Source organism: Xyrauchen texanus, chromosome 16, assembly GCF_025860055.1.
Source record: "Xyrauchen texanus isolate HMW12.3.18 chromosome 16, RBS_HiC_50CHRs, whole genome shotgun sequence".
NCBI lineage: Eukaryota > Metazoa > Chordata > Actinopteri > Cypriniformes > Catostomidae > Xyrauchen > Xyrauchen texanus.
Genome location: NC_068291.1, coordinates 12,219,776 through 12,236,137, shown reverse-complemented (window position 1 = coordinate 12,236,137; position 16,362 = coordinate 12,219,776). Strand labels below are relative to the sequence as shown.

Genomic DNA, 16,362 nt, shown 5'->3' with positions numbered 1-16,362 from the left:
CAAGGATGAGGTGTTGGAGTGATGGCTGCTGGAAATGGGGCCTGTCTAGATTTGATCAAAAATGCCAATTTTCAAATAGTGATGGTGCTGTATTTTACATCAGTAATGTCCTGACTAAACTTGTGGTCAGTTGAATTCCAGTTTGTTGAATTAAAGTACCAATTTCCTTCCGAAACAGCAAACTCTGTACATTATTACAAACTTTTGACTGCCAGTGTATATACACAGTATATATGCACAATTGACTCAATGGTGCTGCGACATTGCGTTAAAAAGTTCTGCATCAATAGACTACTCATTGTTCTGGTGGCCATACGTATCATCATCACTTATTTCATATAGGCATAAGCAAAATCCTAAGAAAGATAGGTGGGCATACCTGCGTATGCCCTAGAGACTACACTACTGTCCAGAAGCTGTTTCTCTGATTTTCTATTATTACCTCTACAAGGCACTGATCCATATTATTTGAACGAGCCTTGTGAGAGAGCAAGCGCTTTTCTGCTTGTGTCTTTCAGCATGCGTGTTAAGATGAGCGGAAGAAGAAATAGTTCCCATTCTGCACAAGTATTTCCTAATATAGCCTAATTCTTTTTATTTCACTTCGAAGCTTATGATTATTTTTCATGGTAACCAAATAATTATATCCCTAGTGTAAAAATTAAATATATTAGAATTTATATTTTAGTGTGGGGATCGATGTTTTTGATACAACATCAGTATCGGACGTATTGATACTTTAGGATCGATCCACACATCCCTAATTTGTATAGCAACTGAACAGACACAGGAAGGACAGCAACTTTTTGAAAGATAAAATACATCTTTATGTGGCTTCACTCTTTTTCCTGTTTGTATGTGTATACGTTTGTTTTTTTATGCATGCGAGTGCGAGAGAGAGAGAGAGATAGAGAGAGTGAGAGAACTTTGTGACCGTGAGAACTTCTGAATGCAGAAATAATGCAAAAGTAATGATGGATAAAAATAACCATGATGTAAATTTTTAAAACTCCTATCCATTTGAGTGATGGATAATGTTTATTAACCTCTGACTAGAATGTGCATTCTGTACCATGCGGTGAAGTTTTGCATGGCCTTGACATAAACAATTCTCGTAGAGGACTCAAGAGATAAGAATAACATAAGTTTAGAGAAATCATATTTTCCCTTAGTGTAAACCCCATCCTACGGTTCAGTGTCAGGATTCTCGCTAAGGCATAACAAAGCAATGAGGGACAGCTGTGCAGAGCTTATAATGCAGGATCATGAGGCTGGATCATGATTGGATGAGATACCTGAATTCAATGAAAGAATGACGTAATGCTTACCATAAGTCATCTGAAAGAAGCATCTCATAAGCTTCCATTACTTGAACATTTTAACATTCTGAGCAATAAGGGGACAGTTTGCTCACATGTTACTTTTATTATCACAGTTTTGGTCCATTTTAACATGTTGCCTTGTGAAAGCGAACCAAACCAAGAAGAAAATGCAACATTGTAACAATTTAAGCCCCTGTTTCTGAACAAATTAAATGAGCTACAGGTCAAAAATGCCCTAAAAATACGCAAGGCACCATTTGGGGTTTCTTACATGCCGAACTGTAGAAACCCTCTGGAGATCCTCCAGGAACTCTTTAATGCAGCCTCAAATAGCCAATTTATGTACTCAAGAAATAGTGCCTCAAAGCCTTTTTTTATGATAAGTTAGTGAAGGAACCATTGACAGTCCTTAGAGTTCTTTAGAATATTTTAAAAGTAAGATCAGAGAACTAAAGGATCCCTTGAGGTCCTCCAAAGGGTTTTGCCTGCTGAGCAACCTAAATGTTGCCTCAAGTATATTTACAACAGTGCAGAAGTACTCATAGAGATTGACATAACTGGGATGGTATTTTATACAGGTGACATCTCATCTAACTTCTTGTTGAATGAGAATGACGGCAAGTGAGCATTTTAAAATGTAACTTTAGCTTGCCTTACCAGTATATTCTGTCTTGCCAATCTCAGCATAGACAGTGGCTAGCAGCTCCAGACTCCTGGCTGTGATGGGGTGATTGTTACCAAAAGCCCGCTGGTGGATTTTAGTGGCCTAAATGAAAGCAATTTGGAGAAATTTAAATTACTTTAGCTATTTACTAGATTTCTATTCTTTTAAAAAGTCTTCTACCAGGTTGCATACAGTACAGAAATCACAATGAACATACCTTGCCACTGTACTCTAAAGCAAGATGGGGTCTAAAAGCAACAGAGAGTGACAAAGAGGTTAGAAATTATCCAGTTGATTTAACCAAGTTGTTTTGTTTGACATTGGATATGTGTGAAATTGAATAGCTACTAGCTATTGCTTACTGCATAGTGAGCAGTGTATAACCTACTGGTATACTTAAAAAGCTTTAAAAATGCATACAATTGCTTTCTAATAAAAGTGATAAAAATGGTAGCATCCAGTAATCATCTGAATAAAAATATGTTTAACATTTTTAATCCAATTTTGTGCAAAAAAAACTGTACTAGTTCTCGCAGCGTGTTCTGGTTATATACTGCATATTTGGATGATGTAGTACTGTAGGTCACTACACAAATACAGAAAATTTTCAAACTGCGAACTGTATACATTATATACTGCAAAACTTTTGTAAGAGCAGTATGGTATTATGCTATTTAGCCAACGTGTCTGCACACATGTGAGAGAGATGCATGCACTTGCTGTGCATTATTGATTAACAAATCCACATCATTGATCACGCCTTAGGGACTTGGTTGACCCTTTTCCATTACTATAACATGAAAGTGCGAGTGTGTATATATGACGGATAATATCACATAATATATTACTGTACATGAATCATTCAAAATTATATGTATGCTATATTATGAACAACAGTGCAAAATAATAACATTTTATTTTAGAGAAGATCAGGCAAAACCCATAACAAATACATGGCAAATGTTTGTCCAAATCATTTTATTATTTTAATATAAAATATAGATATTGATATTTAGCATTAAAAATGCTTCACAATTTTCAAATCATAGGCAGCTCTATTTAATGGGCCCTTAATATTGTCACATGGCAGCTTAGCCAATGACACATCTTACCCCACTCACCCGTTTCAAATTAATCTTGATGTTAAACTATGTGAGGTTTGTTTTCTTATCAAAAGCGGACTATGGCTCAATGACAGAGCAGTCTTTGTCTTAGAGGCAGGTGTGTTTGCAAAAGGGGCTGTCAGGCAACACTTGACATTCACTGGATCTCTCACACTCCATAAAACCTTTATATAACTGCTGAAATATCTTGACATTGGAGAACCACTTGCCAGAGTGCACTGTCAACTAAGCTATGTACAGAATTGCATTCAAGGTTGTATACTGCACATTTGGATGATGTACTGTAGGTCACTACACTATTACAGAAAATGTTCACACTGCAAAAACTCCTATGAGAGGGCAAAACGTGAGAAAGCAATAAATAAACAAACAAGAACAAAAAAGAAAGCACTGGACCTCAATCTAATCAACATTATAAAACAGTGCATAATCTAAACTGACAGGGAAACACAATGAAACAGAGCACGGGACAAAGTTTAGTTTGGGAAAAAAATTTCAGTCTCAAAAAGATGGGTCATTTTTTAAAGGTGTTCAACACCATATCAACTTATGCTACATGGCTAACCTGCTCCACAGCAGGTTAAATTTTGGGTTATAGAACGCAAACAGAAATTCTTCATACATACATAATAATAAATCATGCTGACACTCTCGAAGATTCATGCATTGGCTGTCTGGGGCAAACTTCACTCATTCATGTGCAAGTGCTTCAAAGTTAAGCATGAACTCAGGATAAAATTCTAAGTTGACAGGGAACGTTTGTAGCAAGCATCTTGGGATCGCTAAACCCAATCTATACCGGTTTGGCTCATTCTGGCTTTAGTTTATTTACAATAAAACTAAAGATTCAAAAGACTAGACTAGATTTGATTTGATTTACTTGATTCCAACATTTCAATAACAATAATTGACCAAAGGCAAGAGATCTTGAGTGCTTAAATACACAAGTACTATTAAGGTTAACAAGACACACCTGGTCGTTCATTGTCCTATTCTGCATATCGCTGCGCCATTTTGTGATCCGTTCTGCATAACGCGAAGGCTCATTTAGCTCATCGCAGCCCATTCGGTCTGTTCCGCGGCCGACCCACCGGCCTGCTCAGTTCTCCCAATGGCCATTCCGCCCCTGATCAGCCCCAAAGTGTGTCGGCCCACTGGGAAAATGCCCAGTATGCCAGATTACCAGTCCAGCCATGGCCTAAATTAACTATAAGTAGGCTATCCTTGCCATGGTGACATCTCTGATTTTTTTTCCCACAAAATGATGTGCACTGCACCATCTTTCAAAGACACCCCATTTATTGTCATAACTTTGTCTAGTAGAGGGAGCCCTAGCACTTAGAATGGTCTCAATAACTTCAGGTGAAAGCCCAGTGTCCCTCAGTTGGAACCCTTCAGGGGCCAATTATGAAGGTTCCACAGCTTGGGCAATATGAAATATTGTCCCCTGCGCCTGAGACAGAAGGTCCCTCCTGTCCAGAATTGCCCAAGGCGAGCCGTCGAGGAGAGACATTATCTCCGAGAACCTTACCCTGTTTGGCCAGCTGGCGAACTCTGGCCAAGACTCCTGGGAGCAGAGAAACTGGGGGAAACGCATACAGGCGCATTCTGGGCCATGTATACAACACTGTGTCCAGACCCAGGGGGGCTGAATGACTCAGAGAGAAGTAGAGGGGACATTGCGCTGTCTGTTGAGAGGTGAAGAGGTCCACTTCTGCCCTGTAAAATCTCACCCAGATTTGTTCCACTACCTCGGGGGGGATATAAACTGCCCTGACTGACAGGAGCTTTCCCTGGGCCCAAAGGAGAATCTGACGTGCCAGAGTGTTCAGCTGGCGTGAACGTATACCTCCTTGATGATTTATGTAAGAGAATGGTGCTGTGTTGTCCACCCGCACCAGGATATGGCAGCCTCTCAAATGCTGGAGGAAGTATTTCAGGGCCAGAAATACAGCCATCATCTCGAGGTAGTTGATGTGCCAATCGAGCTGATGACCCTCCCATTCCCTTGAGCTGGACAACAACTTAAGACCACTCCCCACTCCTCCGTCAGGGATGCGTCTGTCATTAGCAACTTACGATGGAAAGACGTACCTAGAGTGGGACCAAAAGTAAGGAACCGTGGTCTGAACCACATAGAAAGGGTACGAAGCGTGCAGCATGTAAACCTTATTAGCCTTAGAGGACTGGCCCTTGGATGAAATCTGAAATGGTCTTATGTGCAGAAGGCCAAAAGGGATCACCGAGGACGCAGATACCATGAGACCTAATATTCGTTGATACTGAGGAACAGTGCAACCTTGGCCTATCCTGACTTTGCTCAGGGTGTTCTGAATGGAGTTCTTGAGACTGTGCTAGTATCAGCCAGTCGTCTATGTAAATCAGAATGCGGATGCCCCGGAGTCGCAAAGGAGCCAGTGCTACATCCATGCATTTTGTGAATGTGCGGGGTGATAGGGCTAGGCCGAATGGAAGAACCCGATATTGGAAGGCTTTGCCCCCGAAATCGAACCTCAGGAATTTTGGAATCGTGATGTTGGATTTGGGACACGGCCATCTTGAAAGTTAGCATCATGAACTTGAAGGCCCTGACTGAGCGATTCATGCCTCGAAGATCCAAGACCGGACGCAACCCCCCACCCTTTTTGGGAACCAGGAAGTATCTGCTGTAATAACCTGACTCTTTTTCTGGAAGGGGAACATGTTCTATGGCCCCTTTGACCAAGAGATTTAGCAGTTCTTTCCACAGTAGACATGCCGTTGAAATGCAGAGGACGGCGAATTAATTTAACTCTGTAGCCTTTTTCTACTGTTCTTAGGACCCACATAGAAATACCTGGCAGAAGTTTCCACGCTGCCAGGTTCTCTGAGATGGGTATTAATTTTTACACTTTCTGTTGAGGGGATGTTGAGTGTTCCGTGTCCTGGATTAAGGCAGGAAGCAACAGTACACCCAACATTTCGATGGAAGCCTCTAACTCCCGAAACACCAGAGGCGGCAGATATCGGGTGGGTAGAAGTGGATGATACACTCGCCCCGTCCCAAGGAGGGCTACCCCCACAAGGCTGGGCACAAGACCGTCAGGGTTTTTTCCTCTTAGAAATTACTGCCTTGAGATCTTGCTTTGGGGGCTGCTGAGGGCGATGAGCTGGTCCCCAGTCTTTACAGGGGGAGCACGACTCACCACACATTGTTTCTAAGCCTCCCTTCTAGAAAGACCAGGGCCCTCACCCTGAGTGCGCAAGGAAGTAATTGCCCAAAGGCTTCCTCGTGACTTTTCGCCTCCTGGAACCTGGTGATAACTACATTCATAGCATCACCAAATAAGCCAGAAGGCGAACCGGGGCATCGAGAAGGATGGGGGGGTCTCTTGTTCGCGTGGCCAGTCTAATTGAAGCCTGGCCACCGCACGAGTAATCACATTGAGTAATTCCTCCGATGATTTATTATCATGCCTGGAATGCTCGGAGGTTGGTAACTCGAAGTCTGCAGACTCAAGAGATTCACGTTCCCCCTCATGAAACGAAGAGGCGCCGGAGCGTGGTTCAGGATCACATGAAGGAACAGCTGGATCTGGGGAGAGAGCGAGCGATAGGGATGGACCAGTCTTTCGCACCTCAGCCAGATCCATACGAGAGCCCCACGATGGAAGTGTGGGCACTGTCTCTTGGAAGAAAGCAATACGAGTGCAAAGCATTTTGACTGAGAACAGATCGCAATGCTAGCACCTGCCCCGCCCCAACGCAAGAGCAGCATGCTCTTCCCCCAAACAACCCCCAAAACAAAACTGGTTTGTGTCCCTCTCAGCCATAGAGCGTAAACAAGGGAACACACACCGCTTACTCTGTCTTTCAGTCATTTATTATTTTTTTTTAATAAAAAGAGAACGGTTTCTGCGCACTGCCTAACAAAATCTAACTCCAAACAGAGGAAAGTAGAAAGTTTCTGACAGGCTCATGAAACACAACACACACAGTGATCTGAAGACAAAAGATCTGATGATGCACCTGTGACGTATCTATTTAAAGAGAGAAATCAGGAGGGTAACAAGGGATCACTGGTGGGGACCATAAACTAATAATAAGATAACCCCACTGTGGCAGCGGGGGCGTGGTCAAGCGCCCGTCCGGGAGAGAAAAGCGGTAAGGGTGCTCACACCTGAGCTAAAATGATGACTAACACCTGTGTCTAATTTCAGTAACATGAGGAGAGCGGCATAAAAGGGCAGGAGCGACGGGGCATGAGAGGCCCGACAACCCGTCCAAGGAAAAACCCTACAACACCGATATTGTGTATAATTAATAGAGAAATAAAAAGCTTACCCCTTAAGCTCACGCCTGTTTCCGTCCCTTCCTTTGGCGGTTGTCACATTGGTGCGAAACCCGGGAACATTTTTTTTTTTTTTTTTATGAGTTATGGAACAAGCTCGCCCCATAGAGTCCTACCAGCTGGCAGAAATCCTCCAGTCCCTCGCTACTCTCCATCAAGGCCACCAACAATCCCTGCTTGAGCTCCGGCAGGATCAAGATCGGCGGTTCTTCGAGATCATGCGGGCTCAGGCAGAGGACCGACTCGCTATCCGGAGCCTCCTCAGCCAGGAGGCTGCGTCGGCCCCAGCCGCGACCCCAGACACTCACGCTACGCTGCCCCCGCCCACGTTACAGAAGATGGGGGTAGCAGATGATCCTGAGGCCTTCCTCGACTTATTTGAGAAGACGGCTGAAATCTGGGGCTGGCCGCCCGAACAGTGGGCAGCCCGTCTAATTCCTCTCCTGTCCGGGGAAGCACAACTCGCCGGCACAACAACTGCCGGCGACTAACCTCCTGGCTTACTCTGACCTAAAGAGGGCCATTCTGCAACGGGTTGGTCGGAGCCCGGAGGAGAATGCCAGCTCTTCCGGAGCATGAAGCTTGAGAAGTCCGACCGCCCGTTTGCGTTTGCTCAACGGCTCCGGGACGCCTGTCGGCGGTGGCTGCTCGCGGGGGGACCGCGACGTCGAGGGAGTCATCGATCAGGTGGTACTGGAGCAATTCGCGCCAACGACTGCCCAGGAGAACGGCGGAATGGGTCCAGTGCCACCGCCCGGCGTCGCTGGAGGCAGCTGTTCAGCTCGCGGAGGACCACTTGGCTGCGATACCGAGGGCGGATGAGCCCTCCCCCTCTCTGTCTCTCTCCCCTTCCCCTGTGTCTTCCCCTGCTTCTCCCCCCCCTGTTTCCTCTCGCTCTGCTCTCTCCCCAGGGCCCGTTCCTGCCCCGCGCAGGCGTGGAGGATACACCAGGCCAACTTCCCGGCAGTGGGAGAATCCGCCTAACCCTTCCCCGTCCTTCAGCCGCTCTCCTCCTCAGGTGGTGGCACCCGCCAGCACGGGTGCGGCCGTGGCGCCTGGGCTGGTCTGCTGGAGGTGCGGAGACCCGGACCACTTCCGGGATCAGTGTCCGCTGATGGAGGTGGGGACAGTGGTGCGGGTCTCCGATGTCCCGCAGGCTGCCCCCGGTCGGGCTGGAGCGTACCGGGTCCCGGTAAGGATCCAGGGGGGTACATACCAAGCATTGATGGATACCGGCTGTAATCAGACCACCATCCACCAACGCTTGGTTCAACCCGGGGCTTTGGGCACAGCTAAACGGGTGAGGGTGAGGTGTGTGCATGGGGATATTCACAAGTACCCCATGGTGACTTTAGCGATCAAATTCCGGGGAGAAAAACATAGTGTGGAGGCAGCGGTTAGTTCCCGCCTCACCCATCCGCTAATCTTGGGTACTGATTGGCTGAATTTTAGAAGTGTATTAGGGGGAGTTTGTGCGGATGGGTCCTGCATGAAAGTGAAGAGGTGTGTGATGTGCGATGCTTTGGCAGGGGAGGCGGAGCCGGGGCCGTCCTCGGCTTCTCCGAGCGACAGGGCGAGGGGGTCAACCCTCCTCTCAGGGAGTTCCCTGAGGGGGACTTTCCCTTGGAGCAGTCACGGGATGAAACCCTTAAGCACGCTTTTGACCAAGTGAGAGTAATCGATGGTCAACAACTCCGGCCGGGTATCGCCATTTCATATCCGTATTTTTCAGTTATTAAAGATCGGTTGTACAGAGTGACGCAGGACGCTCAAACAAAGGAGGAGGTGACACAAATGTTGATTCCACAGAGCCGCCGGGAAATGGTTTTCCAGGCGGCTCACTATAATCCTATGGCCGGTCACCTAGGGGAACGGAAAACAGTTTTTCGTCTAATAGCCCGTTTCTATTGGCCGGGCATTGGCGGCGACGTCCGCAGGTGGTGTGCGGCGTGCCGTGAATGTCAGCTGGTAAACCCACCGGGCCCCCCCAAAACACCCTTTGCACCTCCTTCCATTGATCGAGGTTCCCTTCGAGAGAATTGGAATGGACCTCGTCGGGCCATTAGAATGGACGTCACGCGGACATCGCTTTGTGTTAGTCCTGGTGGATTACGCAACGCGATATCCGGAAGCAGTGCCTCTGAGCAACATCTCAGCACGTAGTGTTGCCGGGGCACTCTTCAAGATAATCTCCCGGGTGGGGGTTCCGAAATAAATCCTCACCGACCAAGGCACTACTTTTATGTCACGAACACTTCGCGAACTTTACCGAACTATTGGGCATTAAGTCGATTCAAGCACTAGCGTGTACCATCCTCAGACGGATGGACTGGTGGAACGATTTAATAAAACACTCAAAAATATGATTCGTAAATTCGTGCACTAAGACGCTAGGAATTGGGATAAGTGGCTGGACCCCCTGTTATTCGCAGTACGAGAAGTTCCGCAAGCCTCCACGGGATTTTCCCCATTTGAGCTGCTGTACGGGCGACGCCCACGCGGGGTCCTCAACGTCATCCGTGAAGCTTGGGAGGAGGGACCTTCTAATGCTAAAAATGAAATTCAATACGTTCTTGATCTTCGAGCAAAACTCCACACACACTGGGGCAATTAACACAGGAGAATTTGCTCCAGGCTCAAGAACGCCAATGCCGGCTGTATGACAGGGGTGCTCAGCTACGGGAATTTGCACCGGGCGATAAAGTACTTGTACTACTCCCAACATCGAGCTCGAAATTACTCGCCAAGTGGCAAGGACCCTTTGTGGTCACACGACGAGTTGGGGATCTCGATTATGAGGTTAAACGTACCGATAGAGGGGGCGCGCGTCAAATATATCACCTCAACCTCCTGAAATTGTGGAGGGAAGAGGCGGCCTCTGTGACGTTGGCAACAGTAGTTCCGGAGACGGCGGAGCTCGGACCGGAGGTAAACAAAGCCTGCAATCCTAACACCCCGGTTCCTTGTGGAGACCATCTCTCCCCACGCCAACTCACAGAGGTTTCCGAACTACAAAAGGAGTTTGCAGACGTGTTCTCTCCTCTACCGGGCCGCACAGACATCATACAACACCACATCGAGACCGAGCCGGGCGTAGTGGTACGTTGCCGCCCCTATCGCTTGCCCGAACACGAAAAGAAAATAGTTCGGGAAGAATTGGACGCGATGCTTGACATGGGAGTAATAGAAGAATCTCATAGCGATTGGTCCAGCCCGGTCGTCCTTGTTCCCAAGAGCGACGGGTCTGTACGTTTCTGTGTGGATTATAGAAAAGTCAATGCGGTGTCTAAATTTGACGCGTACCCAATGCCCCGTGTTGATGAACTGCTCGATCGGTTAGGTACTGCTCGGTTTTATTCGACCTTGGATCTAATGAAGGGTTATTGGCAGATCCCCTTGACACCAATATCCCGTGAAAAAACGGCCTTCACCACGCCGTTCGGATTACACCAATTCGTGACGCTTCCTTTTGGTTTGTTCGGGGCACCAGCCACGTTTCAGCGCCTCATGGATAGGATCCTCAGACCGCATACTGCTTACGCCGCTGCCTATCTAGATGATATCATCATTTATAGCAATGATTGGCAGCGGCACTTACAACATCTGAGGGCCGTCCTGAGATCGCTGCGGCGGGCGGGGCTCACGGCAAACCCGAAAAAGTGCGCAGTTGGGCGTGTGGTACGGTATCTGGGGTTCCACTTGGGTCATAGCCAGGTGCGTCCCCAAATTGACAAGACCGCGGCGATTGCGACTTGCCCTAGACCCAAGACCAAAAAGGGGGTGAGGCAGTTCCTGGGGCTGGCTAGCTATTACAGACGGTTTGTACCTAATTATTCGGATGTCACCAGCCCGCTGACTGACCTTACTAAAAAGGGGGCTCCAGATCCGGTCCAGTGGTCGGAGCAGTGCCAACAGGCGTTTACACAGATTAAAGCTGCACTTTGTGGGGGGCCGCGTTTGCATGCACCTGACTTCTCTCTCCCTTTTTTTTTGCAGACGGACGCTTCAGACAGAGGGTTGGGGGCCGTACTCTCGCAGGTGGTGGAGGGAGAGGAGCGCCCGGTGCTGTACATTAGCCGGAAGCTCTCCTTGAGGGAGACTAAGTACAGCACCGTAGAGAAGGAATGTCTGGCTATCAAGTGGGCGGTCCTCACCCTCCGATACTACCTGCTGGGGCGGGCCTTCACCCTCTGCTCGGATCATGCCCCACTGCAGAGGCTCCACCGCATGAAAGATACTAACGCCCGGATCACCCGTTGGTATCTGGCCCTCCAGCCTTTTAAGTTCAAGGTGGTCCACAGACCGGGGGTGCAGATGGCTGCCGCTGACTTCCTCTCCAGAAATGGGGGGGAGTGGTAGGCAGGCCGGATGACGCCCCGGCCTGGTGGGGGTATGTGGCAGCGGGGGCGTGGTCAAGCGCCCGTCTGGGAGAGAAAAGCGGTAAGGGCGCTCACACCTGAGCTAAAATGATGACTAACACCTGTGTCTAATTTCAGTAACATGAGGACAGCGGCATAAAAGGGCAGGAGCGACGGAGCATGAGAGGCCCGACAACCCGTCCAAGGAAAAACCCTACAACACCGATATTGTGTATAATTAATAGAGAAATAAAAAGCTTACCCCTTAAGCTCACGCCTGTTTCCGTCCCTTCCTTTGGCGGTTGTCACACCCACCCCCTGGTTTGCACTGTTATCATTCAAGACAGAGGAGTGCATGTCAATGAGAATCCAAAACAAATCCACCACTTACACAAACGACAGACACAAACAATAGACATGAGTACATGCTGCTAGAATGACACGAGAGCAACATGCACTCATGCTAACACTCACACAAACAATAGACATGAGTGCATGCTGCCAGAATGACACAAGAGCAACATGCACTCACGCTAGACAACAACACAAGCGAACACATGACAAAACCAAAAGACAAGCCACATATTCTGGAGACGCTTCAATATACCGTTCATATGGTGTTACACTTGCACTGATTCCTAATACTCCAGGCTCAAGCTTCATAATAACAGTGAAATACTACATTGTGTTTTATTCAGTACAGTTGTATGTTGACTAGCAATTTTCACAGACAGCAGTGGTATTTGGCTGAACTAGGTTGTAAGGCGGCTCAAATTATGAGCCCAGGCCACTTATGATGCATTTTTCTTGACCAACGAGGAGTGTTTGCTGTTCTGACTCTATCCAAATAGTTACACTGTGCAAGAAAAGTACCACTTCAGGAACAGGTACTAAAAAGTTTCAGGTTTTAGTTCCATGTGGTGGAAAACAACAAGAACCTGAAATAGTTCCAGGAACTAGGAAAAACTTTCCTGCAGTGGAAAATTTTAATATGAACACTCAGCCGACTGTAGCAAAACGTCATACTCAGAATCAGAATCAGCTTTATTGCCAAGTATGCTTACACATACAAGGAATTTGTCTTGGTGACAGGAGCTTCCAGTGAGGGGGGGTTCAGTGTTGGAGTGTTCCTCCTAAAGTCCACAATCATCTCCACCGTTTTGAGAGTGTTCAGATCCAGGTTGTTATGATTGCACCAGACAGCCAGCCATTCAACCTCCTTTCTATATGCAGACTCACTGTCATCTCGTATGAGGCCAATGACAGTGGTGTCATCTGCAAACTTTAGGAGCTTGACAGAGGGGTCCTTGGTGGTGCCGTCATTGGTGTAGAGTGAGAAGAGTAGTGGGGACAGCACACATCCCTGGGGGGGCACCAGTGCTGATTGTACAGGTGCTGGAAGTGAATTTTCTCACAGTCTCACAAGCTGATGCCTGTCTGTCAGAAAGCTAGAAATCCACTGAAATATAGACATGGGAATAGGAAGTTGGATTAACTTAGTTGGGAGGATGGTGTTGAAAGTCGAGCTGAAGTCCACAAAACGGTTCCTTGCATATGTCCCCGGTCTGTCCAGATGTGGCAGGATATGATGCAATGCCATGTTGACGGCATCATCCACAGACCTGTTTGCTCGATAAGCAAATTGAAGGGGATCTAGAAAGGGTCCAATGATGTCCTTCAGGTGGGCCAACACCAGTCTCTCAAATGACTTCATGACCACAAACATCAGGGTGACAGGTCTGTAGTCAATAATGAAGCAGCAAGGGACTTCACACTGCTCCAGTGATCTATTGAGGAACTGTGTGAAGATGGGGGCCAGCTGATCAGCACAGGATCAAAAGGCACGCAGGTTAGACGCCTTCCTAGTCTTTTGCTTCCGAAAGACACGGCACAGATCTTGAATGCAGGTTGAAAGCCATGGCAGGCTCGAGGGGCCAAGGCGTATAAGGCAGATTCGTGGCAGGCTCAAGGGGCAAAGCCATGGGAGGCTCGAAGTGCAAAGCTGTGGAAGGTGGAGCCGTGGGAAGCTCGAGAAAAAGAGTCCTGGATGACTGGGTGATGACCTCCATGGTCATGAACATGGGAAGAGACTCTGGAACGACCTCTGTGGTCGTGAACACTGGCAGAGACTCTGGAACGACTTCTGTGGTCGTGAACACTGGCAGAGACTCGGGAATGACCTCTATGGTCATGGGCAAAGACTCTGGAACGACCTCTGTGGTCGTGAAGGCAGGCAGAGATTCAGGTATGACTTCTGTGGTCGTGAATGCTGGCAGAGACTCGGGGACAATCTCTGTGGTCGTGAACGCTGGCAGAGACTCGGGGACAACCTCTGTGGTCGTGAACGCTGGCAGAGACTCGGGGATGTCCTCTGTGGTCGTGAACGCTGGCAGAGACTCGGGAACGACCTCTGTGGTTGTGGGCATGGGCAGAGACTCAGGAATGATCTCTGTGGTTGTGAATGCTGGCAGAAACTCTGTAATGACTTCTGTGGTCGTGAACGCTGGCGGAGACTCAGGGACGACCTCTGTGGTCGTGAACATGGGCAGAGGCTCGGGAACGACCTCTGTGGATGTGGGCATGGGCAGAGACTCAGGAATGATCTCTGTGGTTGTGAATGCTGGCAGAAACTCTGTAATGACTTCTGTGGTCGTGAATGCTGGCGGAGACTCGGGGACAACCTCTGTGGTCGTAGGTATGGGCAGAGTCTCGGGAATGACCTCTGTTGTCGTGAACATGGGCAGAGGCTCAGGAACGACCTCGTGGTCGTGGGCATGGGCAGAGGCTCGGGAACGACCTCTGTGGTCGTGGGCAGAGACTCGGGAACGACCTCTGTGGACATTGGCGAGGGCAGAGACTCGGGAACGACCTCTGTGGACATTGGCGAGGGCAGAGACTCGGGAACGACCTCTGTGGTTGTGAACATGTGTAGAGACTTGTAAATGACAACCGTGGTCATGTACACAGGTAGAGACATGAGGGTAGAAGCTTTCTTCTCCTCCTCCTCCGGATGACCGATGTGGGCAGCACTGGCTCTGGGATTGATGAGGCTGGCAACGCAGGCTCCGAGACATACAAGGCTGGAAACGCAGGCTCTGGGTCAACGCAGGCTCTGGGAGAGAAGAGGCTGGCAATGCTGGCTCTGGGATGGATGAGGCTTCCAGCTCATTGGCCGTGCAGGCGTGGGCATTGGCTCTTTGGCCGTGGCAGGTGAGGGCACTGAAAATTTGTGAGAAAGGGTCTTCATGGCCCTACACATCGACATCAGGAGCAAGGAGTCGCGGAAGGCTTGGCTGTGGCTTGGTATGGAGCAGACTCTGACGTGGCCGTGACATGGCGTGAAGCAGACTCTGACGTGGCCGTGACATGGCGTGAAGCAGACTCTGACGTGGCCGTGACATGGCGTGAAGCAGACTCTGACGTGGCCGTGACATGGCGTGAAGCAGACTCAGACGTGGCCGTGACATGGCGCGAAGAAGAACTCAGACGTGGCCGTGACATGGCGTGAAGCAGACTCTGATGTGGCTGTGACATGGCGTGAAGCAGACACAGACGTGGCCGTGACATGGCGTGAAGCAGACACAGATGTGGCCGTGACATGGCGTGAAGCAGACTCAGACGTGGCTGTGACTACAGTGCTAAAGAAGTGGGAGTATTCCCTTATCGATAAGTCCGCCTGGCTCAGTTGCACAACATATGCCGCTAGATCCATTTTGTGGTGAGTCGTTCTGTAACGTTTGGAAGGAAGTCAAGAGAGCTGGACCTACATGCAGCAAGAAGTATAATAAAGAATATAAGTAAAGTATAAAATAACTTGGTAAACACAGAAACAAGGCAGAACTGGAAACATAAAACAAACGAAACATCCACAATGGGAACTGGTACATATGAACAAGGGAGAAACACAACAACTCACAAAGACTGGGTAGAAATCAGGTCATTATATACACAGTGGTAAATGAGCAAATGAAACACAGGTGAGAACAATAGGGAACAGCTGGCAGTGATGAGGGCAGGGAATTATGGGAAGTGTAGTCTGGGGGAAACACAAGGCAAAACAAATGTGAATCATGACACTATTAAGCATTTTTAAATCACATTTATTAAAGTTACTTGTTGGAAAGTATAACATGAAAGGCACAGTTTTTTTAAATCATTAAAATATTCACAGAGTAGGTTGGAAAAATTATGTGAACCCCTTGACTAATGATGCCAACTATAGCTAATTAGAGTCAGTTGGCAAAGAGTTGGCAAACTTAGCATCAAATTAATGAAACAAGATTGGAGGTGTAGGTTAGCGTAACTTTGAATTATAAAAAGCACTCAATCATTTTGAGTTTGCTTCAAAATAAAGCATAAAAAAAGATCTCAGAAGACCTACGATCAAGAATTGCTGCTGTGCATAAAGCTGGAAAGGGTTACAAAGTTATCTTGAAGAGCTTAGATATGAATTTGTCCACAGTTTATCTATAAATGGAGATGATTTAGTACTTTGACTACTCACAACCATGAAAATGGCCATCCAATTTTTTGTTTGTTTGGTCTACAATTCTTATGTTTTTTG

General features: G+C 47.7%; 1 protein-coding gene across 3 annotated transcripts in view; it reads right to left on the bottom strand.

Moving 5' to 3' along the window:
• The window catches only part of c16h14orf180 (chromosome 16 C14orf180 homolog), a 49,641-nt gene that overhangs the window by 14,998 nt on the left and 18,281 nt on the right, over positions 1 to 16,362 (bottom strand). For 2 of the 3 annotated variants that reach the window (XM_052145901.1, XM_052145902.1), the window contains exons 5-7: positions 12,061 to 12,126; positions 2,204 to 2,234; positions 1,980 to 2,088 (exon numbers count right to left, since the gene is read on the bottom strand). In XM_052145901.1, coding sequence (XP_052001861.1) covers positions 1,980 to 2,088; positions 2,204 to 2,234; positions 12,061 to 12,126 — 206 coding nt within the window. The remainder of the gene's footprint in view (positions 1 to 1,979; positions 2,089 to 2,203; positions 2,235 to 12,060; positions 12,127 to 16,362) is intronic. The other variant, XM_052145904.1, reaches the window with a different exon arrangement.